Below are 26,305 nucleotides of genomic sequence, written 5' to 3' on the forward strand. Positions count from 1 at the left end.
GTGGGTTGGGTCGAATTTGAACTTGGTTTGGCCCATTTGGGTTACGCTTTATTGTCAATACAAAGCTTGGTCAAGGAGAAAACAGTAATTTCAGAAATCTACGCGTATATTCGCCTTCTCCTCGAAGAAAGTCCAACTAAGAGGTTGCTCGGAAGGCAAACGCCAAACCCTAAGGCTCGAGAGTCAAATTCCTCACAACCAATCCCCGAAATCGAATTTTCTGACGCAGGAACCGTAGATCGGAGATCATCCAAGAAACCATGGGAAACACAGAGAAACTGATGAACCAAATCATGGAATTGAAGTTTACCTCGAAATCCCTCCAACGCCAGGCGAGGAAGTGCGAGAAAGAGGAGAAAGGCGAGAAACTCAAGGTCAAGAAAGCGATCGAGAAGGGCAACATGGACGGAGCCCGTATCTACGCCGAGAACGCCATCCGCAAACGCACCGAGCAGATGAATTACCTCCGCCTCTCCTCTCGCCTCGATGCCGTCGTCGCCCGCCTCGACACACAGGCCAAGATGACCACCATCAGCAAGTCCATGGGCTCCATCGTCAAGTCTCTCGAATCTACTCTTGCCACCGGCAATTTGCAGAAGATGTCCGAGACGATGGACCAGTTCGAGAAGCAATTCGTCAACATGGAGGTTCAGGCCGAGTTTATGGAGAGTTCCATGGCTGGATCGACCTCGCTTTCGACTCCGGAGGGAGAGGTCAACAGTTTGATGCAGCAAGTGGCGGATGATTACGGCCTGGAGGTGTCGGTGGGGCTGCCACAGCCGGCGGCGCACGCGGTTCCGGCCAAGGCGGAGAAGGTTGACGAGGACGATCTTTCCAGGAGGCTTGCAGAGCTCAAGGCCAGAGGTTGATCTGAATTGAATGCTAGGGTAAATGTTTTGATGTTATCTTCGATATTTGGAATGGAGTTTATAGCATATTGGAAAGACTTATCGTGTAAATTTAAACGAATTTGGATTTGAGCAATGTTTGTTAAATATGGATATTGATGCCTAGCTATTTGCATGCGGTTGAATATGTGTCTGGGTTTATTACCAATGCAGAAAAGAGGCGCATATGTACATTTAGATGATTTCTAATTCCAAATGTTCTTTCCCTGTTCTCTTGTTTCCAATCAGTTTTTTTCCTCAGAAATACTAGTTAGTACTGTTGAACATGTTATTGGATGAAATTGATTTGGCTTTTTAGGTATTTTATGCAATGTGGAATCATTGTGTGTAGATTCATGCAAATTTTAATAGAATGTGATTCTGATATTTTGTATCATGTGAATTTTGAATGAGTGTGCCTTTGGGGTTATTGATAATGCCCTCTAGAAGCAGGTGGATGCCATGTGTTTGAGCCTCCTTTGCATTCCTCTAGCAGCAAACTGGAGGTACTGAGATTGAGCCTCCTCTGCATTTAACTGGTGTATGATAGAGGGGTAGACCCATATAATCTAGGATTTGAGGATCAATGCCTGACTGTTGGGGTGGACATGTTCCCACACAAATTTGAATGAAATGTGATTTGATTCTTGTCCTGGATGTGTGCGTGCTTGAATGTGATATGCCCGCAAATTTGATTGAAAGGCAATTTAGGTTCTCTCCCAGAGCATGTATTTCTCAATATAATCATGTTTCCTTAATGGGTTTGGTTTGATGTATTTTATCTTTTGTCTTATTAGCCATTAAGGAATTGGGTATCATATCTGGGTTGTCTTTGGAATTAAATTTAATGTTGAAAGATTATAAATTGACCGAATTGTGATTTGTGTTTCTAAATACTTGTATTTATGTTCTATGGATGTAGACGTTGATGCCTTTGATCAACTCTTTTTTGGATCCCTTGCTTTTATCAAGTTGCTTGGGATTCTGTATGAGAGAAATAATATATGTATTAATGAACTACAATTTTGGTGGAGCTATGAAAGCCTGTTGTAGAAAAGAGGACCTACTATGAAATGCCATGGGAGAAACTTCTTGTGTGATGCGATTTTATGTAGACTGTGTGTTATATATGGTCTATAGATATTGATGCCTTCTATTACAGTCTTGCTTGTACCTGTTGTGTTATTTGTAAAAAGATTTTGTTAAAAAGAAAACACGAAGAAATTTTATTCTCTGAAAAGTTTGGTAAAGTCCAATAGTTTTATTATTGTTGGTTCATCTGCATTTGGAATGTTAAATGCCACTGGTTTCTTGATTGGTTTGATTCCCATCCATCATATGTTATTCTCTACTGTGCGTATGAAATGTTAAATGCCACTGGTTTCTTGATAGGTTTGTTTCCCACCCATTGTATGCTATTCTCTACTTCATATGATGGGTGAGAAGATGCAATTGCATTTCCTACACTACCATGGTAAGCTATTCAGGTTTCTGTCACATGTTCTATGACCCGTGGCCGTAGAATAATATGGTGCTAAATGTATTGATCATACTTATGTTTTACTGAGATTGTATCAATTCAGCTGAAAACAATGAGTATCATATACTGAGATTTGGAGTAATAGAAACCTATTGGAGAAGAGGACCTTTTATAAAATGCTATAGGAGATTAGAAACTGTTTAAATACCAGTTGAATCAAAGCTAGGAAGGTAGTAGGTGAGGCAAAACATAGCAGATATTGTTGATTGTGTTATTAGAGATTGAGAATTGTACAAAAATCTGAATAATTCAGTAGGGGAGAAGCCAGTGGAACTTTTTGGGGATAAATTTAAGGAGAAAATTGAGAGCTGTGTAATGAAATAGAGGAAGATGTATGGCTAGTATGAAAATATCTTTTTCTTTAGTATTTCTCGGGAACCAAACATTAGGGTAGGAAACAAACCTATCTTAACAAGGGAAAATCAGTCAGTATGATGAGGGAGCTATATTAATATTGTCTTTGCTTCATTGTAGTAAATCAAAATTATGATGATGATCCCGTCTATACCATCGAAGAGGTAGGTCATAAGCATATCAAGAAGTGGAAGGAAACTGCTTCTGATGTATAAAATCCCACACTAATATTTGTTTCCTAAACATCAATTAGGTCTCACGAATATGTTTTCTCATAGCATACAGAAGCCAAAAGATCAAATAGATAAACCCCGAAGTATAGAACTTATTTGGTTAAGACCACATTAGATAGCTTACAATAGGATAACACGCATCTATGGTAATTCACTGTCTCATTGATCGGTTCTTCTTCACTCGAGGAGTTGCTTCACTATCTTTAGGTGCTGAGATAGCCATGCTTGCAATCTTTTGAAGCTTCTTTTGAACCTTCTCAAATAGTTTTGTGGATCGTGTTTGAGACAAATGGAATCCTATCGCATCCAAGTACCAGCCGTTTCGCCCCTGGAAACCCACGATCTGGCCCCCATCCATCGATAGAGAAAACGGCGTTCCTTCTTCAACCCCAAATGGCCCAAATGTTCTTCGGTTGCTCTTGAACGTAAGTGATCGGATTACAGGGCTGCCACCGTGCACCACCGGACAGTAGTGGCCGCTCACACTGATCAAGATCTCTTCTGGGTATTGCAGCTTGATCTGATTCAATGAAACATGAATTATCTCTTCATATTCTACTGTTTGTATGTGATGTTATTGGGAAGTTCAAAGGAACAAGCAAAAATGGAGAAGGGAAATATGAGCACAGATCCTGCATCTACCTCTGCAGTCTTATTGCCTCCAACGCCTCCATGTTTTTGGCCAGTAACTGGCTTGCCATTTTTATCGTACACAACACGGATCCAGTCGATGCAGCGATCATAAACTATTGTGATCCCTCTCACCCCACTGTAACTCCCATCGTCCCAACTCGATCCACCATCACCTCCCCATGCTCCTACTACCATGCTCAGCTTTTTCTCATTTGAATGGTCCTTCTCACCTTCCTACAAAAATATCGTAACATGGCCACCCTCAAAAAAACTAAAAATCCCTTATAATAATAGGAGAAATGATCATCAAAAGTGTATGCAAAACCGAAAAAGGAGTTGTAATCTGTAGACTTCATACCATATTGATGGAGCAAGTGGGTAGAACAGCTGCGGAAGTGGCCTTGGCTTGTGGTGGTGAGTGGTGCTGATATAGACCAACAAGTAGGTGGAAGGTTTCAAGCAGTATCTGATTCCAATTCTTGCACTATATGGGAAAGTGCTTTTGCCTCGTTGTACCCATCATTTTGGACCACAACAAGGGGATACAATTCCTCATCCCAACTCGAATATGGCATGCTTTTCTTGAGTTGAATTTGTGTAGATTCTAAAATTTGTTCTAAGGTTCTTTTATTCAAAAGTTTTAGGCTCGTTTTTATTCATAGATCTTTAGCCCATACACTTTTATTTGTATTTTTATTATTTTATCGTATTTATTTTTAATATAAAATAAAAAAAATAAATACAATGTGCCCCTACATCAACCTCCCTTCCCCCCATCTGACGCCTGCTCCACGGTTCACACACCATTGCCGCACTTGCCTCCCACCATCGCCATCTCCATCCTGATCACCGGCCATACCACCTCCATTCACAATGTCGGTAGCACCACCACCAGCCATCCTCCTGCCATCACTTCCAGACTTGTTCTCCGTAGGCAGATCCCTTATCTTTACGTCTCCCTGTAAAGCTGAAACATGAGGCAAGTCTTCTTTTCCTTCCCCAAAATTATATGTACATAATAATTTTAATTTTGAATGAGTGTGCCCCTGGAAACAATTCACCTGAAAACAATGGTTTGCAGATTGTTCAGAATTGCTTTGGGTGTGCCTTGTGCACCCATGGCATTATACTAGATTTAAAAGTAATAAATTATTTTTATATGCGGGTTAAGAATTCGTATTAGTGGGTTATCTTCGTGTCATGTTGAGGATTTTACTACATAGCTCAACTCAAACCCGACACAAATAATAATTGTGTAAACAATATAAACCTAAATACTATCTAATTATTAAATAGGTAATATGTCGTGTAATCTATTTAATAATCTGGTTCTCCTATTTAATTATATGTCTGTCATATCAAAACCTAAGGTCTCTATTATATAGCTGAACTCAAATCGGACACAAATAATAATTATGTAAAAAACATAAACCTAAATGTAACCTATTTAATAATCAAGTCCTCTTATTTAATAATTAGGTTAACTTTTGTATATGTCTATATGATTAATATTTTGACTAAACATGTTTATAAATTAATTGATCTATTTATTTAAAAAAAAAAAAAAATACGTCAATGGTTTAAAAATACAATTAGGTTAATAACATGATTATTAAATGGGTCAATGTGGATCAAATTCGTGTTAGGCAGATTGACATAAAAATGACTTTTTTATTAAACAAGTTATATAGAATGATGGAAATTTGACTCCAACTCATTTATACTTGATCCAAACCTGTGAAAAACGTGTTGGGTTCATGTCATGTTTACGAATCGTATCAAAATTTGTTATCCCTACTTCAAACTCATTTCACATATTTTAACCATTCTATATAAAAATTTATATAAGTTTTCAACAAATTTTAATTATATTTTATTTTCTTTCAAAATTTTCATGATAAAACTAAATATGAAAAATAATCATTTTTCTCTACATTTTTTCTCTAGTACTTTATAAGAAAAAACGTAGCCCTACAAAAGAAAAGTTCATACTAGAAATTGTAAAAAATCAATCACTACAATAAGTGTGCTACATTATTATTATATTTGCTTCATTGCAGTGAATCGAAACTATGAAAATAATCTTATCCGGTTCTCTCTCCACTTTATTTATCTCTTCTCTTTTACATGTGTTTTTGTGTCATTTGTTTGTTCAATTAGGAAAGGATCTTAGAGTTTGTTTGACAATTAGTTTCGAAAACAATAATTTGTTCTGCAAAACAAAAAACTATGAAAACACATTTAACAATGAAAAGCTTTTTTCAACGAGATGTTTTCAGAAAACATATTTTATTTGTTTCTTTTTGTTTTTACTTTTTTTTAAAAGATTGTTTTAAAAAATAATTATATAAACATGTAGAATGATTAAAAATAAAATATTAGACATAAAAATTATTTTTAAAACTATTAAAATAAATTAAAAATATTTTAGATTTTTAAATAAACTTTTATTTTACAAAATATCATATAATAATTTTTAAAAATAATTACCAAACTGATTCTTAACAGCGGTTTTTGTCATTAATAGTAGTAATTCACACGTACAAACCACACGTACACAATTATACAGTAATTCACTGTCTCAGTGAGTGTTCTTCACAATCTTGAGGTGCCGAGATAGCTTACAATATGGAACAAAACATCTCACATGGAAATTTTGGGGGTGGGGCGGTACCAGACAACCGGAATCCTATTGCATCCAAGTACAAGTCGCTTCGCCCCTGGAAACCCACGATCTGGCCCCCATCCATTGTTAGAGAAAACGGTGTTCCTTCTTCCACCCCAAATGGCCCAAATGTTCTTCGGGTGCTCTTGAACGTAAGTGATCGGATTACAGGGGTGCCGACGAACCCGAAAGGATGGTAGTGGCCGCTCACACCGATCAACTTCTCTTCCGGGTACTGCAGCTTGATCTGATTCAATGAAAAATTAATGTATTCTCTTTTCCTATTCTACTGTTTGTATGTGATCTTATTGGGAAGTTAAAAAGGAAGAAGCAAAAATGGAGAAGGGAAATATGAGTACAGATCATCCGGCTTCTACCTCTGAAGTCGGATCGCCTCCACTGCCTCCATGTTTGTCGCCAGAAACCGGCTCGCCATTTTTATCATACACAACACGGATCGAGTCGATGCAGCCACCGTGAAATATTGTGATCTCTCTCACTCCACTGTAACTCCCATCGTCCCAACTCGATCCACCATGACCTCCCCATGGTCCTACTACCATGCTCAGCTTTTTCCCATGTGAATGATCCTTCCCACCTTCCTACAAAAATATCATAACATGGCCACCCTCAAACAATCCATTCCCAAACAAAAAAAAAGAATTGAATAGGAGAAAAGATCACCAAAAGAGTTGTAATTTGTAAACTTCATACCATATTGATCCAGCAATTGGATAGATGAGAAGAGCTGCATGGAGATGAGGTGGTGAGTGATGCTGATATAGATCACCAGGTGGTGGAAAGTTTCAATCAGCATCTGATTCCAGTTCTTGCACTACATGGGAATTTGCTTTTGCTTTTGCTTTATTAAAGGAGTAACTAAATTTTGATAGAATTACGAATAATTAATACCACCCACAAAAACGAATAGTAAACCTACTTACAATTTGGCATTTTTTAAGGTTATATATTGAGGTAATGGAATACCTAAATTTTGATATACTACAAACAAAACCCGCAAACATAATTGTAAATCTACTTATAACTTAGTATTTTTTACAATTATATATTAACATAATCGAGTACCTAAATTTTGACACAATACAAACAAGACCTGCAAATATGAACAAATTATAAATCTATTTATTATCTGGTATTTTTTTTTTTTTTTACAAATGTATACTAACACAATTGAGTACCTGAATTTTGACACATTATGAATAGAATCCATAAATATAAAAGAATTTTAAACCTACTTATAACTTGATATTATTTACAATTATATATTAACATAATCGAATGTCTGAATTTTGACATAATATGAATAAGATCTGCAAATATAAATGAATTATAAGCCTACTTATAACCTAGTATTTTTTTACAAATATATATTGACGTAATCGAATACCTAAATTTTGACATAATATGAATAGGATTTACGAACCTATGTACTTATAACCAGACATTTTTTACACATATATTAATATGATCGAGTGTCTAAATTTAAGACACAATAAGAACAACACCTCTATGCATAACCGAATTATAAACCTACTTATAACCAAGAATTTTTTACAATTTTATTTTGAGTTTAATCAAGTGCCTAAATATTAACACAATAGGAACAGTACCCACAAACATAAATTGTGAGCCTTCTTATGACTTGTGCTTTTTACGACTGTATGGGTTAATGTCTACCAGCTAAGAATCAACCACTTCATGCAATCCAAAAAGAAGAAGATAGGTGATTGGGCAGTCATCACAATGCATTTTTCTTAATCATCAACCACCATTTTAGAATTTTCCATTAAGTTGATGTGTTTCCGATGCTAATGTGATTAAGAATAAGGGTAGATTCTTCCACCAAGTTGCTTAGTTTTGCTGGGCATTTTTTGGTGGGACACCTTCAGATTCAACGTGGTGTCTATCCAACAACACCACGTTGCACTGTTCCTTCCTTTTTGTGTGGTCCTCCAGGGTGAAGTGAAAGTTTCCAAAAGGCGACCCGCAACTAAAGAAGCCAATATGATGGTAAATTGAGAAAGAAGCCTCTCAAAACATTTGCTAAGAATCCTAATACCATTTGTAATAACCCATTCCAAAAAAGAAGCATAAAAACCGTAAACTCAAACTTCAACCATCTTGAACGATACCTAAACAAGTCGATATGATGGTAAACTGAGAGAAAGGTCACTCAGCTCAGAATCTTAATATCATTTGTAATGACATGTTCTAGAGCCAATGAGCTCTAATGGTTGTAAAAACCGTCTACATTGTTAAGAGAAACCGACTATATATGTAATATGTTAGTAACTTCTTCCTGAGATGAGATATCACAGATTCACAGTATGGATTCAAGTTAAACTACAATTAAAGCGCAAGAAGAACAAACTTCAAAAAGCATCAGAATCGGAGAAGGATTGTCTTGGCCTGTTGAAAAACAGGTAGAAAAAACGGATATACCAGATGGTTAATAGGAATGAAGAAGTTGATAACATCACAGAAAGCGCATGAGAGCAAAGGTTCAGCGTAAATAGCTGATATCATATTTACAACAGAAAGCATTATCCAAGTATCAAACCAGATGCTCAATCAAATTCCAGTAGCATTTAACTGATTTGCAGTCTACAATTCTTCATGGCATTTTCTTCATAACTGGATCATAATGAGTATCAAAACCAAATACTCAATGAAATTCTAGTAGAACTTAAAATCAATTTGCAGGTAATGAAGCCGTTCTTGTAAATGAGGCTGTAAACCACTATAATTCATCGTGATGTTTTCCCTCTCGTGAAGAAGGTTGCGGCTGGATTTCTAGAAGATATGTTGCAGCCAGCGAAGCATGGAGTGCAGCGCCATAAGGAAGAGCGTCTTCGTTGATTTTGAAGTGGGGTGAGTGCACAGATGGAAGCCGCCCAAGTGCTTCATCCTTCATTCCAAGGAAGAAGAAGTATCCGGGCATCTCCTCTTGGTAGAATGAAAAATCCTCAGAACCCATCAATGGTTGCATGTCTTTAACATTATGAACACCAAGCATATTCCCCGCAACGTTTTGAAAGTGTTTGTGCAAGTTTGGATTATTTATGGTTGCAGGGAAGAGGGGTTTTTCTTTTTCATGAAAATCAACAGTGGCATTGCACCTCTGTACTGCAGCTTGCCTTGTGATAACCTGTCAGTGAACAGAATTAGTATTAAATTAGAAAATACCATAAGAAGTTAGAAATTCAATATAAAATATTGCAAGTAAGAATATAGGGAGAAATCAGGATAACAAATCATTTTGAGTTGGGAGGAGCAACACATCTAGATATGAATAAAGCACATGACTTCAATAATTAGGCATTTGTTCACATATATGTGATCTATGTTATTAATTCACGCAGACTTAGTTTCTGTTCTACAATAACTGTTATTTAACTGTCGTACCTCCTCAATTCGCTGCTTGAGTTGCATAATGCTTTCCTTTGAAAAGGCTCTAAAGGTGCCACCGATGGTTACAGAATCTGGAATAACATTGAATGCACCACCTCCTTGGAATTTTGCAACCGTAACTACCTGCAAAATGTAGGTTTTAGGTCAATGGTTTGATAAATAAGGTAATATTTCATGGAACCAAAAAAAGCCAAATTTTCCAATGAATGTATTGACAGAAGAAGCAGAATGTTATATGATTTTCATATACTGGCAAAGTTATAATCCTTAATTACTTTAATGGATGAAGGTTTGTAGCTGCCCATTTTGAACCCTCTTGATTTCACCTCTGGTGAAAGACTTCTTGGCATAGACTAAATTTTTCTATGAAGAGAGAAAAATCCCTTCGGATATATAAACCTAGTGGCTGAAACTACCCTTAGAGTTGTTTTCTGCAGCAGCCTAAGTTTTACAACCTAGAATCCTAGATAATCGTGATACCAATCCTTTTTACTTGCTAACTGAAATTCTTTCCTCTACAATTAGTAGAGATAGCAAGTGTGATGGAAATGTGGCTGGTTTCTCAACTATAATTCCAATAGGTTTGTCGGATTTTCAGGAAATGGAAGCAGAAACCTTCTATATTCTGTTCTAGTGTGCTGTTATTGAGCATTCCAAAGAGCTAAAACCAATTAGAAAAACCACATGAGTCAACCCTCCAACCAAATTTCAAGATTAGCAGTTGAGGCTATAAAAGATTAGAGCAAATTCTGTAGAAATAAAGATGGTGTATTATAAGTAAACAGGTCCAATTAATTATCAAAGGCATTTCTTAATATTTGACAGGGAAGAAAATGATAAGAAATGAAAAGGAAAGAAATTTCATGTGGAAAGATGAAGGTACCTGTGACTCCAGCGGATCAGCTTCACGTGAGACAAGATGTTGTAAGCTCACAATCACATTAGAAGCTGCCAATATTGGATCGATTGAGTGCTGAGGAATGGCTGCATGACCCCCCTTTCCACTTATTACTGCTTCAAAGAAGCCACTTCCAGCCAAAAGGGGACCAGATCTTGATGCCACTTCACCAATGGGCAAGTCAGGGAAGACATGCAACCCAAAGATAGCATTCACATTTTCTAGTACTCCAGCATCTAAAATTTTCTTTGCCCCTCCACCTCCTTCTTCAGCTGGTTGAAAAACAAGAATGACTGTTCCCTGATAATATAAAAGAAGAAAAAAAAAAAAAGGAAAAGAAAAAAGGAATAAAATCATTTATCCACAAAAGAAGGAAGAAATAGGAAGCTTGAATGTATTCAAAACAATAATAGTTATGAAAAATTTTCCATACATTTTAGTATTTTATTTTTAGTAATGGTATTGGCAGGAACTTTGAAATTAAAGAATGCTTGGAGCCACAGTAGTTTTGCTGTCTGTCTTCAGTTAGCTTTGAAATCAAATTATTAAATATCTACAACTAATAAATAGAGTAGCATAAAGAAAACAAGATACAAGGCAACAAATCGTTTGAAGCAAGTTCTTATTGTAGTAAAACCTGTTAGAACACGGTAGTAGTTTTATTGTTTTCCACGACATTTAGTAAAATTTTCCTCTTATTTTCAAATAAATTATTGTAGAAAATTATCTCCTTTTCTAATCTAACAAAATCCAACATTTTTCAATTTTAAACACTTCAAATCTAAATATGTAATAAACACTATTATTTAGAACAAAGCTATAGTGTATATGTTTAAGATAAAGTTTACGAAAAGTTGGTCAGTTTTGGTGAGACATGTGTAGACACGTACTAAAGCAGCTATCGCCTCCTTACATGCATGTACAACAGTTGACAACAACCCTAAGATACAACCCCAATGGCTTGAAATAGTATCTCCACGAGCACATGTTCATAGGAAGATTATTTGAACCATGCAAATCTCGTTGCCCGAGTAAGAAATAAGAGAAGCAAAAAAAATCTGTTTTCTGACTTTGAGAAGAGTACATATCGTTCCTTTTCATTTGTTGACGTCTACAAAAGGTTAGGAAGACATGACCTTTTGTGGGCAAACATGGGTAGGAATCATTTTGTACACAAAATGCATAACAATAATCCCATGCCTTGGAAATATCTAAAGTTATAAATTACCTATTAAATTATGATTTTGTAATCTTGAGGAAACTTGGACTACCAAATCAATACTTATTAAGGTTTATCCTGTTTTCAATATGAGGGAAGTTTTAAACTTCTCTTTTAAACATCAAATTCCCTACAAAAACAAGGTGCAATGTACATATAAAATCTACATAGACGTGCATTGATTACAATTAACCCATGTTTTAGTCTCCCGTCCACTTATTTGGGTCTTCCTTTGGGTGCTCCGTTTAAGTCAGTGGCAGTGTGGGATGGAGTGGAAGAGCGCTTCCGCAAAAGATTGACTATGTGGAAGAGACAATACTTATCTAAGGGAGGAAGAGCAACCTTGATCCGAAGTACTTTGCCAAATCTTCCCATTTACTTTATGTCTGTCCTGAGATTACCAAGTTCAGTTAGATGAAGACTAGAGCAAATCCAAAGGGATTTTCTTTGGGGCGGTGGCAATTTGGAGCAAAAACCACATTTAGTAAGATGGGAGGTGGTGTGCTTAAGCAAGAAGAACGGGGGCTTAGGGATCAAATGCCTTTCCATTCTCAATAAGGTACTCCTTTCTAAATGGAATTAGCGTTTTGCAAACGAGAGAGAGGCTTTGTGGAATCAAGTGATTAGAGGGAAGTATGGGGAAGATAGAGGGGGTTGGTGCACTCAGGAAGTGAGAGAGGCGCATGGCATCGGGCTTTGGAAAGGAATAAGGATGGATTGGGATTTGGTGGGCGCGCGGACTTCTTTTAGTGTCGGCAATGGGAGGAGGGTGAGGTTTTGGAGGGATAGATGGTGTGGGGATGCCCCTCTGTGTGAGTCGTTTCCTTCCCTATTTGCCTTATCGACTGAAAAGGAAGCTTGGGTGGCGGATGTTTGGGATCCCTTGATGCAGGGGGGTAGGGGGAGTTGGAACCTTTGTTTTTCAAGAGCCCTAAACGATTGGGAGGTGGAGGAGGCGGAAGTATTTTTGGGGTATCTTCACGGGAAGAGAGTCCTTGGAGACATAGATGATACAGTTGTTTGGACCGAAACGAAGAGCGGCATTTTTTCGGCCAAGTCTCTATATCTTGCTCTAGAAGCGGACTGCCCTACTTCTTTTCCATCTAGTTGCATTTGGATGGTGTGGGTACAACCCAAAATCAGTTTTTTTGCGTGGGAGGCCGCATGGGGTAAGGCGCTAACCCTAGATCTTGTTCAGAAAAGAGGATGGTCATTGGCAAATAGATGCTTCATGTGTAGGGAAAAGGAAGAAACCATAGATCATCTGCTTCTTCACTGTTCAAAAATAAGGGTCTTATGGAAGTTGCTTTTTTCTTTGTTTGAGGTGTCTCGGGTGTTGCCGTGCTCAGTTAGAGAGACTCTGCTTAGTTGGCAGATCTCTTCTGTGGGCAAGAAACACAGGAAGGTGTGGAGAGTGGCTCCCCTTCATATTTTTTGGACGGTGTGGAAGGCGAGAAATCGATTAGCTTTCAAGGATGATGAAATATCAATACAGAGATTGAAATATTCCTTTTTATGCTCTCTTTGGTCTGAGGCAAAGCTGTTTATAGTAGCCCTCAAACTTTGGTGAATTTTATAGATTGGTTGGGATCATTGTAAGGTTTTTGGGCCTTTTGGGTGCTTGGGTCTCTTTCTTTGTCTTTGGCTTTTTTTATGATGGGTGTATAGGTTTGTATACCTTGCATAGGTTGTATACCTAGAGTCACTCTTTTGGTGTCTCTTTATAAATGAATTTTCTTTACTTATCAAAAAAAAAAAAAATTAACCCATGATTTCATGATGATTCCTGCTTATCTCTCTTGGTTGATAACAATTAGATAATAGTTTAATTGGTTATTGAACAAATGCCTCATGAAATACTTTTAGTTCTTAAACCTTTTGGTGGTTCATCTACTAGGCATTTTACACCAGATAGTGTTCATTGTCAGTAAATCCTACAAATTTATAATGATTTTAAACGAGCACCAGCCCAATGATTTATCTGAATGTTGTGAAAATTTGCTCTGAAGGGACAGGAAACATATATCATTTTCAGCTAAACTTCTCCCCCAAGCACTCATGTTCCCTTGTTTTGGGAACCCTAATTTCACTTTAGAACTCAAACACATAAATGAACCTGTGGAGAAGTGATAAAGAGAAATGGAGCCTAGAAACCCACTCACATAAAGGATGGTAGAACAGATAAATTTGGGTAAAAGGAAAGCAAATTATTGAGCAAGTATCAAGAGACATACTTGTAACTCTTCATGATGCTCTTGAAGAATTTTTGCAGCCCCTAGAAGCATCGCAACATGGGAGTCGTGCCCACAGGCATGCATCTTCCCAGGAATTTTACTCTTGTGCTCCCACTCCACCATTTCCTATGAAGATCAAACCCCATCAAAATAATTCACAAAAAAATTGCTTTGATGGGAAAAATAAATAAAAATAAAAGAAGAGACCTCTTGTTTGAGATCATAGCAAATATAAAGTAACCAAGTCACAATACTACTCATCCAACAGCAGTGTAAATACCAGTAGACATCGAAAAATACCCCAATTTTTACGCCAGTAGGCTAATAGAGTTAATGCAGAATCAGGCAGAGACAACATGAAAAATACCAAAATTCAAAGAAAATATTAAGTAAGCAAGGGCTCATACTACTCATGACTCATCCAGAAGCTCTGTAAGTACCACCATACAGCAAACCCCAAATTTGTACACCCTCGTTGAGTATCAAAATTCAAAGCAAAAAATGAGAAGAGACTATCAACATTCAAAGCAAAAATGGAAAGAGACCATCAAAATTCAAAGAAAATATCAAGTAACAAAGCCCTCATGGTATGCATCCAGAACCAGTGTAACTTCCCCCAATTTCAAATACCCTAATAGGGTAAACATCACTTCACACAATCAGACAGAAATGATAACTAACAAGAGACCATCAAAATCCAAAGCAAGTATCAACTATCAAGAAACCAAGTGCTCGTATTACTCATACAAAGTCAGCAAGAAAACCACAATACAATTCTCCCGATTGTAAAAACCGTTATAGATTTAATAAACATCTTTCAAACAATCAGGCGAAAACAGCAAGAAACTCCTGAAATCCCACCCAACCTGCATAGCAAGAGCGTCCATATCTGCTCTTATGGCAACAAAGGGGGGTTCTCCGGTCCCAACAAATCCAAGAACGCCCGTAACTGCAACTGGGTATTTATAGGGTATACCCATCTTATCCAACTCTGCTCTGACAAGCTTACTGGTCTCAACTTCCTCAAAACCAAGCTCTGGGTTCTCATGTATCTTCCTCCTCACACCCACCAGCCAGTCAACCACCTCTTGTTTTCTAGCAAAACTCAGGAAATTTGTGGGAATATTTGAGCTCAAAGAAGACTCTGAGGAGATAGGCGTTGGACCAAACAAACACAGGATGAAAATCCACGAAACCCACTCGGTATAGGTCATGGATTCGTTGAAATTGAGCTTGAAAGAAGCGATTCTGGGCAAGGAGGAAGGGGAAAGAGGAGGAAACCAAAGTGGGTTTGAGTGTGTTAGCTGCTGTCAGCAATATAGCAAATGGCACCATGTAGGAATCGAATAGGGCCCGTGAAGGTGTTGGGTGGCGGCTAAGCTTGGCTTCTTTTCATTCTTATTTATCATTTATTTTTTTTATTTTTTTCCTTAATGGATTCATTGACTGGGCAGTCGATCCATCACCTCTGGCACAGTCTAACCCCACGTGCTTAATTTCTATTTCCCACGTGTTGATATAAGTTTCGTTTCCTCTTTCCTGCTTTTATTCTTCTTCTAGTTTGATATGGTTTTAAAGGGAAATCCAAAAATTAAAATATGACTAAAATAATAATAATGTTTACATAAAATAAAATAAAAATTATTAACTTATATTGAAAAATTAATAATTTTAAATATATTTAAAATTTTGAGGCATCAAAGAAATTTCCCATCCCAAATTTTAAAATTTTTTAAAGTGATTTTTAAATGCAAAAAGTAAATTTACATTTTTGTATTTATTTTTTATATAAAATTTATTATCATTTTTTGCTTTTTAGAAATAGAAAATATAAAATATATCCAAATAAGGTATAAGTGTACATATAAATACGCTTTTTTTTTAAATAAAATAAAATACTAATAGATTTTATATAAGATACAAGAAAATTTTAAAACTTGTATGGAGAAAATATAATTGTTAAAAAATATGAATTATTAAAAAAAAAATTACTACCTTAAATTTAAGGTTTCTAGGGTTTTTTATTTTTATTTGAAAGTTTTTTATTTAAAAAATAATAATAATAATTTGGATATCAAATACGATAACACTTTGTAGACCCCCTTTAGGGGTAGGGACCCGGGGAGTGGTTTTTTTTTTATCTTGACTTTTCATGACATTTTTAGAGAGGTAGGGGACCCCTGGATGCTGTCTGCATAAGGCGTACGCAACAGGGAGGGTGGTTGGAAGCCCATGCTGCTGACTGGTGAACAGGGGACCGGAGGATCAACTTGGGAAAAAAAGAAAGAAAAGAGGGTAGGGTGGAGGACATCTACAGGGGGTATTCAGTTTGCAGGGAGGAGGGCATTTTTCCGGCCATATACAGAGAGGAGGATCTGAGAGTGAAGCGGTTTTTTTTGAAAAAGAAAGCTTGCCAGTAAAGAAGAAAGAGCAGAGGAAGGTCGCGTTGTGAACTTTCAGGTAAATTTATCTTGAACCTGGTACGTGTCCGTTTGCTAATGCCTTGCTTCATTTTCTACTGATCTATGGATACGGTTTTATTGCTTGTTGTGAACATTAAGAGCCATAAGCATGAGTTTTAGTGGAACATGCCATGTTCTAGTTCTTTTGATGCTTACATTCTTTTCTTTCTGTAAATGACTGCATGTTTCTTTCGGATTGGATGACCGAATAAATATTTTGTGGATTTTCCTATTCCTCCTACCAACTTGTCATCCGTCCATCACTCATGAAATATAATAATGCTTTGGGTTCCTACTCCTCGGTACTTTTTTTGGCAATATTGTTCTTCTTTGATTCTCACTGTATTTTCTTCATCAAGCTTGGGAGACTTGTTTGTCCTATGAAGGTGAGAATAAGAGGGAAGAGATAACACTTTCACTGTATTCCTCATTTGGTTGGGATTTCTTTTCTTCCACTATTTGCTTCTCAATTCTTTCATGAAAAATCTCTGTTTCTTCATCTACAAAAATCTGAGGAAAATATATCAGACATAGTTAATAAAATTTGGGATTCATCCTCAACGGGTCGTTGTTTGGATATTAAAGGATTTTCAGCAAGGGAGAGTGTTTCTAAGGCTTTTGCAGTCTAAAATGGCACCCAGTCCCGACTGTGCAGCCACCGGCCTTCTTTGTGGAGAGGACAACAGCAACCTCTTTGGTAATGCTAATCATGGCGCTGCGGTGGAGGAGCTTGAGACTGCATGGCGTCATCGGAGTCGTCGAAGTTGTGATCAAGAGAAAGAGCTTTAATGGCGGAGGGTTTTTTTTTTTTATTGGGCTGCCAGGATACCCAAGGCCCATGAGCACCATCTAAAGGCCTTTCTCCACTTAGAACCATCTTTAAAATGCAATGCTAGTTGCACCCTAAGCCCACACGCGTGATCCCAAAACTGCATGGCTATTCACACCTCCAAAATTCATACGTGCCTTCATCCCTCTTTGTGCATACTTATTATTACTTATCTAATTCTTTTTCTTTATTTCATTTTGAATAAATCCAATTTTAACAAATCAATCCTTCATTTTGTTCTACTCATAGTATTTATTTATTTATTATTATTATTATTATTATTTCTCATGTATTTTTCTATCCTCTTTTAAAAATCTCATTCCTTAAAGCCCAAGTCCTCAAAAATCCAATGTCCTAATTAAATTTTCAATCTCAAAATTTCTACTATTCTTTTTTTATTCGTCTAAACATTATTTTTGCTAATTAGTATCATTATTCCATACTTTTTTATATATTTATTTCAATCATTAAAATTTAATTCTTCAAAACCGGATTTCCAAATTTAACCTTGAGACTCAAAAATTCCACCATTCACTTTTATTCATTCAAATATCATCTTTGTGATCATTGTTATAAATTCCACGTTTACTTATTTCTTTCTTCTAAAAATTCCAATAATTAGAGTCCAATTATTCAAAGATCTGACTTTCAAAATTAATTTTCAAAATCTCACTACTCACTTTCATCCGTTCAAATATCACTTTCGTCAAAATCCGATTTTCCAATTTAATTTTTACTCTCACAAACCCCACTATTCACTATTCATCCGTCCAAATATCGTTTTGATTAATTAATAACATTATTCCATATTTACCCATTTATTTCTCTTAAAATCTCAATCATTAAAGTCTAATTCTTCAAAATTTCGATTTCTAAATTTAACTATCTAAAATTCCAAGTGTCCTATCTCCGAACTTAATTTTCAGTTCCTAATGTTTCGATTACCGTATTTACCCAGTTACTCATTTGTTATCATCATTATTTTTATTACCATTTTGTTTGTTCATTTCTAAAAAGTCCGCCTTCAAATGATCTTCGAGATTCCGATTTTGCAATTAAAATTTCAAATATAATTATCTCCCGAATAGTTTTAATTCCGTTTTGGCTTTCAAACAATCTTCTGCTCCTCTTGACTTTAATAAGCAAGAACGAATTTTCCGTAATTCCGAATAATGGAATTTATGGGATTAATTCATGCAATATAAATCGGGCTTTGGTGGGGGCCCAACATATGTGATTTCCTTATGATTGATTGATTGTTTGTTTGATTTATTTGTCATGCATGATTGATTTTATTCTGCTCTATGACATGCTTGAAATTATTCCTTAATTGTGTACTAACCTCACTTATTGATAGCGTTTTATGGATCACTGCCCAGGTACGCATCCACATCCGCTCAGGTCATTTTCTATATGCATGTTTAGATCCTCACATGTGCATGATCATCCTGAGTATTCATTGATTCCCTCATCAATTGTTATGATTGCTTCATTTTATTAGTAGAGACCCGACTTTAGGGACTTAGAGGGGTGCTACAGTCTTTACCGTACCTTTCCGATAAGTAACCTGACCCTCGAACCCGATCCGATTTTTCACAGGCCGCCTTTTCCAAAATAAGGAGTCACACTTAGGGTTTTTATTTCTTATTTTGTTTACCCTTTAAAAATAAAACAAAAATAAGTGGCGACTCCAAGTCATTTTTCTTAATCAATAAAATCATTTTTCAAAAACAAAGATTGAGCTCGCTATCGAGTGGGAAACGCATGAGTCGAAATGCGAGATCCACACACTTCTTAAAAGATAAAAGTTTTTAAAATTTAATTGAAAATAATTCTCGATATTAAAAAAAAATTAAAAAGCTTTCTCACTTTACATTTCAAAATTTCAAAATTTTAAGGATATGATATTGGAGTTTTTGACTAAAATATTTCCTTTAAAAAAAAGCTACCCAATTTAGTTCGGTTTAATTAATAATGCCATTAGTAGTTCGTTAGGTACACGTGGACGGCCACGCTGCTCATAGCGGCTTTGATTTTTAATGAAAAAATCCACGTGTAGGGAAAGAACTAGAATGAACGATATTTTTCGGAGTTTTTATTTTGAAGGATTGTTTTAAGAAGTAATTATACAAATATATAAAATAATTAAAAATAAAATATTAATTATAAAAATTATTTTTAAAATATATTTAAAAATATTAAAAATATTTTTAAATACTAAACAAACTTTTATTTAATAAAAATAAAAAAATAATTTTCAAAAACCTTTATCAAAAATTATTTTTTAAACCAATTATCCAAACAAGTACTAACTCATCCTATAGTTATTGTTTTCCACTCAAATTTTATCTCGTTAAAAAATGAATATCGAATGGTGTGAAAAATAAAAAACTTTACATTGTTTTAATTTTATTTATTTGTATGCATACATCAAATAATTATTGGTTTATTGCATTATTAAATTAATAATATAATAATCATTTGAATATGAACCATAATCTTGTCATCAACCTCCTTAATAAAGGCCACCTTTTGTTTTAATCAATTTTGGTTGAAACGACGCCGTTGCGCTCTTTCGTTTGTAACCAAGACAATAGAGTGTTCTCATCCGTACGATATTTACATAGTCACGCATTCACCGTCAGATCCTCAGACCACCCCCTTAAATACCCAAAACCCAACCCTAACCCTAGTCTCTGCATCGTCCTCATCGTCGCCGGAGACCAATTCAGCAATCACCACCATCCACAATCACAAATGGGTAATCTCTTTATCTCTCTGTTTCTCTACTCATAATCCAGTCTAGGGTATTCTAGGGTTTGTAGTGAATGGGATGATGCGTTTCAGGTAAGGTTCACGGATCGCTGGCTCGTGCCGGTAAGGTGAGAGGGCAAACCCCAAAAGTCGCCAAACAAGATAAGAAGAAGAAGCCCAGAGGCCGGGCGCACAAGCGGATGCAGTACAACCGCCGTTTCGTCACCGCCGGTAATGTTATCTCTCTATGCTCATATGATCTCCATTGTTTCATTGATCAATTTTGCTTGCAAATTTCCTATTCTGATTGGCTTGAAAATGTGTTCCGAGCTTGTTTTTTTTCGCTTGATGGCCAAATTACAAAGAAAAATTTGCTTTCATGGACCTGTTTCACAGTGGAAATTAGAACTGTAACCAACAATCGATATGAAAAGCATGTTTTTGAAAATGGTTTTTAAGAAATTTTCTGTAATGGGTTGCATGGAATATCGTTTTTATTGGATTTCAAAGGATGCAAACACCTTAACAATTCCTTTGAGGCTTGCATTCCAAACAGACCTTAAGGATTTTCGATGATTTAATTTGTTTATGTTTTCAGTCTGAGGCCATGGATTGTTTGGTGATGAAGAGGTTTGATTCTAATCCTAGTAATTTGTTCTACAGTGGTCGGATTCGGGAAGAAGAGAGGGCCCAACTCATCCGAAAAGTAATTCTAGAATGTAAGAAGTTTTTGTGGGTGGAGGCCATTTGGTTTGGCCTCCCTCAAGCTCTTTGTTTTTCGTTCTACTTTTGCTTCTTTGATTCAAGAACAATGTGTTAGGTTTAGTTTGGCATTTTCATAATTGGATGTGTTGATTTGAATTTTATTATGATTTTCCAGTTTACTGGGAAATGGCATTCTTTCCTAACAAGAACACTATCTTGTTTAGTGGTAGCACTTGGTTTGATTTGTAATTAGTTTAAACTTGACATGGGTTAGTAGATTTAGAGCCCTGATTTTAGGAAATGTTTCTAATACTAAAAACGTTTCCTAAAATCACTATCAAACGTACTCTTAAGAGTGTAAAAAAATTGTGATTGGACAAACTATTGTAGATTCCTCATTTAACCCATTTAATAATTAGGTTCTCCTTTTTAATAATTAGATTAAGTTTTATATATGTTCATATGATTAATGTTTTAACCAAATATTTTTATGATTAAATGAACTAATTTATTTAAAAATAAATTTAAAATGAGTCAGTTAAATAATTTAAAGATGTAATTAAGTTAATAACAAGATTATTAAATGATTTAATTCGAGTTAAATTTGTATTATATAGATTGTCGAAAAAATTATAGGCAAACACGAATTTGATCTAAACTCATTTATACTCAATCTAACCCTTCTAATTCTACGATGCATTAGAGTTTATCTATTTTTTTTAATGGGCCTTGAGCCATTTCCTCTCATGGTCTATGGATTGGGATAGTAAAATCTAACACGATTTTCGTGGGGTTAGAGAGGTTAGATTGAGTATAAATGAGTTTAGATCAAATTCGTGTTGATATATAATTTTTTTGTCAATCTATATAATAGTAATTTAACCCGAATTAACTCATTTAATAATCTTGTTATTAACCTAATTATATCTTTAAACTATTTAACCAAGACTCATTTTAAATTTATTTTTAAATAAATTAATTCATTTAATTATAAGAATATTTGGTTGAGACATTAATCATAAATATATATAAAACTTAATCTAATTATTAAAAAAGAGAACATAATTATTAAATGGGTTAAACGAGGAATCTTCTATAGTTTTTGTAATATCATTTTAAATTATCCTTTTCATAATTGAATTTATATTAATGGTATTTTTTGAAAACATACCTTCCACAATTTTCATGTTCAGGTAGGGTTTCTAGGCTATACTAAAAGGTATATTTGCAATAAACATGGCCATCCCAAAATCGATGGCTTTGTGGGCAACCAAAGAGAGCATCCCTCAATGCATTCATGGGCCATGAGCCCATTTCCATTCATGGCCCATGGGGCATAGGTTGGTGATTGGGCCTGGGCAAAGGTCCAATCACAATCAATGAAACCCACAACCACCACAACTCACTGATGGTGTGTGCAGTATTGACAGAGTCATTATAGCACACCGTTATTTCTGATCAGTACAACACTGCATTTACTTGAATTTAAAAGCATTTAAGAACCATTATTTGGCTGAATGGGGCCTAGCCTAGCCTAGCCTAGCTTAGGGGTTGTTTGAATTTGTTTTTTTTAATGCAAAATCAGATATAAATGGACAACATAGGTTGTTTTTATGGTGAGAAAATGCTCTGCCCGTCACAATCAATTCTGAAATGAACTCTTCCTTTAAGAGGCTGTATGGGAATTTTCAGAAATGACCAGCCCAAGAAGAGAATGGGCCTCTTGAGAAGGATTTATTATTATTATTATTTTCAAAAATAATTACTAAAAAAGGTTATAAAAATATTAAAATTTTAACATTTAAGTTGGGTTGGACTTGAATTAGGTTTTTTCAACTCCAACCTAATTTGAGTTGGTCTTAGTTAAGCCCATCTCTAAATTTTGTTTTTTTAAAAAATAAAATAAAATAAAATAAAAACTTGAAAATGTGTAAAAAATTAAAAATGATAGTTATAATATTTTTAAAATTTTAAATAATATATGTGATAAAATATAATAAGTAATTATTTTATTTTATTTTTATAAAATATATTATACGCTGTTATGGGATGCACTTGGTAGAAGCTTTGCACACATTGGTAAGCCTAATTTGGAGTCGTTCTCAAGGGTAAAAAAAAAATTGATAACCAACCACATGTTACAATAAATGTTGATTAAGTATTATTTATGAATTCCATTAATACTCGTTAATGGAAACCATTAATAACGGTAAGATGAAACTTGATAAGAATTAAGTTGTTTATTTTTTTTAGTATTTTATTTGAATTAAGTATTAAGAAGTAAAAAAAAAACTAACATGTCTATTTTAGCATTTAGAAAAAAAGTCAAATGTTTTGGTTTTTTTTCTATTCAATCAACAAATTTAAGAAATGAATAATAAGTCAATAAAAAAACAAATAATTTAAAATCTAAAAATGATTTGATTTTAGTAAAAAATTAAAAAAACAAACATTGTGATATTTTGTAAAACTTAATAGTTATTACTTAATGGCTTAAATTGACTTCAATTTAAATTATACTTAAGTTATTGGCTTAAAACTCGTTACTTTATTTTTATTTTAAGTATTACGGTTATTTGATAAAATTAGGATATTTATTTTCATAAATTATAATTAGGGTAAAAAATATCTAAGTAACAATGAAGAACGTGGAATAGTAAAAAAGATTGTCGAGGTAAATAATAATTAAAAAAAGTAAAATAAAAATATGAACTTAAAAATAAGTTAATTATTTTTATTTTTTATTTTTAAGTATGTTATTAAGTTATTTTATAAAACATGTTTAATTTACTTAATAACTTAAAACTTTAAGTTATTAAGTTGTTTTATCAAACATTCATTTAGATATGAACTTAACTGTATAATCATCACATATATACTTAGAAAACACGAGAAAATTGTAATTTTCAAATATTACAAATTATTGTTATAGGATATATGGAAACATCTAATATGATAACATGAAATTTGGATTTGAGTCATTCAAAATGTTTAAATTTTGGTGAGAATGATTTTGTTTTAATTTTATTTCTAATTTAGTAAATAATTCAAAAAAAAAAAAAAAGAAGAAATGAAATAAATTTTTATTCTCATTTCCTTATTCTAATGCTTCCAATAATATGCTTTAAAAATTTATAAGATTTTTTTTTCAACTCCCATGTGTTATTAACATGGAAATATGCATGCCAAATGTAACAACAAATTGAACAAAGATCATAATTATTTTAGATCGTGACAAATTATCATTGAGATTGAAATTATTTTCCTTTTAAAGATTCGTAATTTTGTGATGTTCTTCTTTTTGCCATTTTTTTTTTCATATTTGATATCAAAATTCATAACAATTTGGTCAAAATCCAAAAGTTATCTTAATAAAAACAAGCCCTCTATTTAATGAAAACAATCTTATAAGAAATTATTAGCTTGTTTGCTCGTGTGATTTAAAAACAATTTTTTATCTATCATTTTTTGAAAATAATTTTAAAAATAAAATAAAATAGATAACAATTTTTAGAAAATAAATAGGAATTATTTTTAAATCAATTTAATCATGTTTTTTAAAACTTGTTTTTCAAATTTAAAAAATAAGTTTTAGAAAACAAAAAGCCTTGTATACCCACGGATTAAAAAAAAAACAATTTTTTATTTTTAAATTTATTGGGATGATATCAGCAGAACTTTTAAAAACCCTAATTAAGAATGGAATGAAGTCCACCCCAAAAAGAATAGACAAGTCATAAGACTCCCAACAAACATTTGCCTTGGTTTTGCCATCGCCCACCCACCACAAGCGTCTCTTTCTCTTCATTAATTTCGGGTCTCTTCCTCAGTTATAAAACAGCCCCATGTACAGGGGAAAGCATAAGCACTGACTCTACCAAAACCATTTGTTTAATTAGAAGAAACCAACCTAGGGTTTTCCAACTTAAGACTCCTTCAATTTTTATTGCTATTTTTGCTTGTGGGTCTTGGAGTTATGATTTTTAGTATGAATATGATTCGATATTTTGGAGTTCAGAGCGTAGTCCCTGTACCTCAGTCCCATTTTCAACAAATTCCAAAGATCGCCTTCATGTTCATGACAAGGGGGCCATTGCCATTGACACCTCTATGGGAGAGATTCTTCAAGGGCCACAATGGGCTATATTCAATCTATGTTCATTCTCTACCATCTTATGATGCTGATTTTCCAGCTTCATCGGTTTTCTACAAGACACAAATTCCTAGCCGGTTGTGACAAGGGGCTATATTCAGCCTATCACAAACTAGACAAAATCTAGTTTGTGACAAGAAACTTGGGATTAGTATGTTTGCACATGTTGGCTAGGAATTTGTCTCTTGTAGAAAACCGATGAAGTTGGAAAATCAGCATCGTAAAATGGTAGAGAATGAACATAGATTGAATATAGCCCCTTGTGGCCCTTGAAGAATCTCTCCCATAGAGGTGTCAGTGGCAATGGCCCCCTTGTCATGAACATGAAGGCGATCTTCGGATTTTGTTGAAAATGGGACTAAGGTACAGGGACTACGCTTTGAACTCCAAAATATCGAATCATATTCATACTAAAAATCATAACTCCAAGACCCACAAGCAAAAATAGCAATAAAAATTGAAGGAGTCTAAGATGGAAAACCCTAGGTTGGTTTGTTCTACTTATAGTTTCAAACTCCTTGCCTTCCTCCCATGACATTACCCTTGTGTGGATCTTATCGACAATTTCCTATAACACCCTTTTTCCAATCCAAATCTGCCCTAAATGTAAAAAAACTGAACTTTCTTTGCTCTAATCTCAAACCAGCCTGAAATTGTAGCTTACAATGAGAATGGAGAAATGGTTTTGGTTTTCTCCATATTTGATCCACAAGAGTTTTCACAAGAGACAGAGCAATTTAAAAAATATATAATAATAATTACTTAATTTATTATTTATTTATTTTTTTGTTAAATAAAAAAAATTAAAATGTTTAGCTTTTTGTAATGGTTAAAAGTAAATCATGTAACTATAGTGTATCTATTGATTTTTTTTTTTTTACTTCTTAATACCTAATGGAAATATAATATTAAAAAAATCAACTTAATGTTTAATATTATTAAACACCATTTAGTCTTAAGCTTTATTTAAAAGTACGTAAAAAAAATAAATATCACTTCGATATCATAATTTAAAGTTAAAAATAACTTTAAAATATTAAATTAAAATAGTTATTTTATTTTTAATTTAAAATCTTTTTTTACCTCATTTGTCCACACTAATGAGAGTCGATTGATCACATTCATGATTTTTTTTTATAATAAATATTTTATAGTTATTTTATATATCCATATATAATACTTTAAATATGAATATTCTATAAATAAATTTATTATTTAAAATTAATAAAAATAAATATAAATTGAAATTAATAAGAGTAATTGTGTCAATTTGATGATTTAAACTAAATTTTAAGTTGATTTTATCA

At 34.2% G+C, this 26,305-nt stretch overlaps 5 protein-coding genes across 5 annotated transcripts; 2 read left to right on the forward strand and 3 right to left on the reverse strand.

Annotated features, from left to right (window-relative positions):
• The first annotated feature begins 126 nt into the window (after nt 1-126).
• Nucleotides 127-1,132, forward strand: LOC117922201 (ESCRT-related protein CHMP1B). Its single transcript, XM_034840247.1, has one exon. The coding sequence runs from the start codon at nt 261-263 to the stop codon at nt 867-869; it is 609 nt and encodes a 202-aa protein (XP_034696138.1). The 5' UTR covers nt 127-260; the 3' UTR covers nt 870-1,132.
• Nucleotides 1,133-3,035: 1,903 nt separating this feature from the next.
• LOC117922202 (jacalin-related lectin 19-like) lies at nt 3,036-4,127 on the reverse strand. The gene is made up of 3 exons (XM_034840248.1): nt 4,006-4,127; nt 3,657-3,881; nt 3,036-3,534 (listed from the first exon to the last, which is right to left on the reverse strand). Exons 1-3 carry the CDS (start codon nt 4,006-4,008, stop codon nt 3,166-3,168), a joined length of 597 nt encoding a protein of 198 aa, XP_034696139.1. The 5' UTR covers nt 4,009-4,127; the 3' UTR covers nt 3,036-3,165.
• A 2,015-nt stretch (nt 4,128-6,142) lies between these two features.
• Nucleotides 6,143-7,085, reverse strand: LOC117922204 (jacalin-related lectin 19-like). Its single transcript, XM_034840249.1, has 3 exons — nt 7,027-7,085; nt 6,690-6,914; nt 6,143-6,559 (listed from the first exon to the last, which is right to left on the reverse strand). The coding sequence occupies exons 1-3, from the start codon at nt 7,027-7,029 to the stop codon at nt 6,269-6,271; spliced, it is 519 nt and encodes a 172-aa protein (XP_034696140.1). The 5' UTR covers nt 7,030-7,085; the 3' UTR covers nt 6,143-6,268.
• A 1,647-nt stretch (nt 7,086-8,732) lies between these two features.
• LOC117922237 (IAA-amino acid hydrolase ILR1-like 4) lies at nt 8,733-15,464 on the reverse strand. The gene is made up of 5 exons (XM_034840290.1): nt 14,962-15,464; nt 14,096-14,221; nt 10,628-10,942; nt 9,739-9,867; nt 8,733-9,481 (listed from the first exon to the last, which is right to left on the reverse strand). Exons 1-5 carry the CDS (start codon nt 15,307-15,309, stop codon nt 9,074-9,076), a joined length of 1,326 nt encoding a protein of 441 aa, XP_034696181.1. The 5' UTR covers nt 15,310-15,464; the 3' UTR covers nt 8,733-9,073.
• Nucleotides 15,465-20,039: 4,575 nt separating this feature from the next.
• Nucleotides 20,040-21,074, forward strand: LOC117921651 (40S ribosomal protein S30). Its single transcript, XM_034839601.1, has 3 exons — nt 20,040-20,147; nt 20,234-20,371; nt 20,804-21,074. Exons 1-3 carry the CDS (start codon nt 20,144-20,146, stop codon nt 20,848-20,850), a joined length of 189 nt encoding a protein of 62 aa, XP_034695492.1. The 5' UTR covers nt 20,040-20,143; the 3' UTR covers nt 20,851-21,074.
• The last annotated feature ends 5,231 nt before the right edge of the window (nt 21,075-26,305 follow it).

Source organism: Vitis riparia, chromosome 9 (assembly GCF_004353265.1).
Source record: "Vitis riparia cultivar Riparia Gloire de Montpellier isolate 1030 chromosome 9, EGFV_Vit.rip_1.0, whole genome shotgun sequence".
Taxonomy (NCBI): domain Eukaryota; kingdom Viridiplantae; phylum Streptophyta; class Magnoliopsida; order Vitales; family Vitaceae; genus Vitis; species Vitis riparia.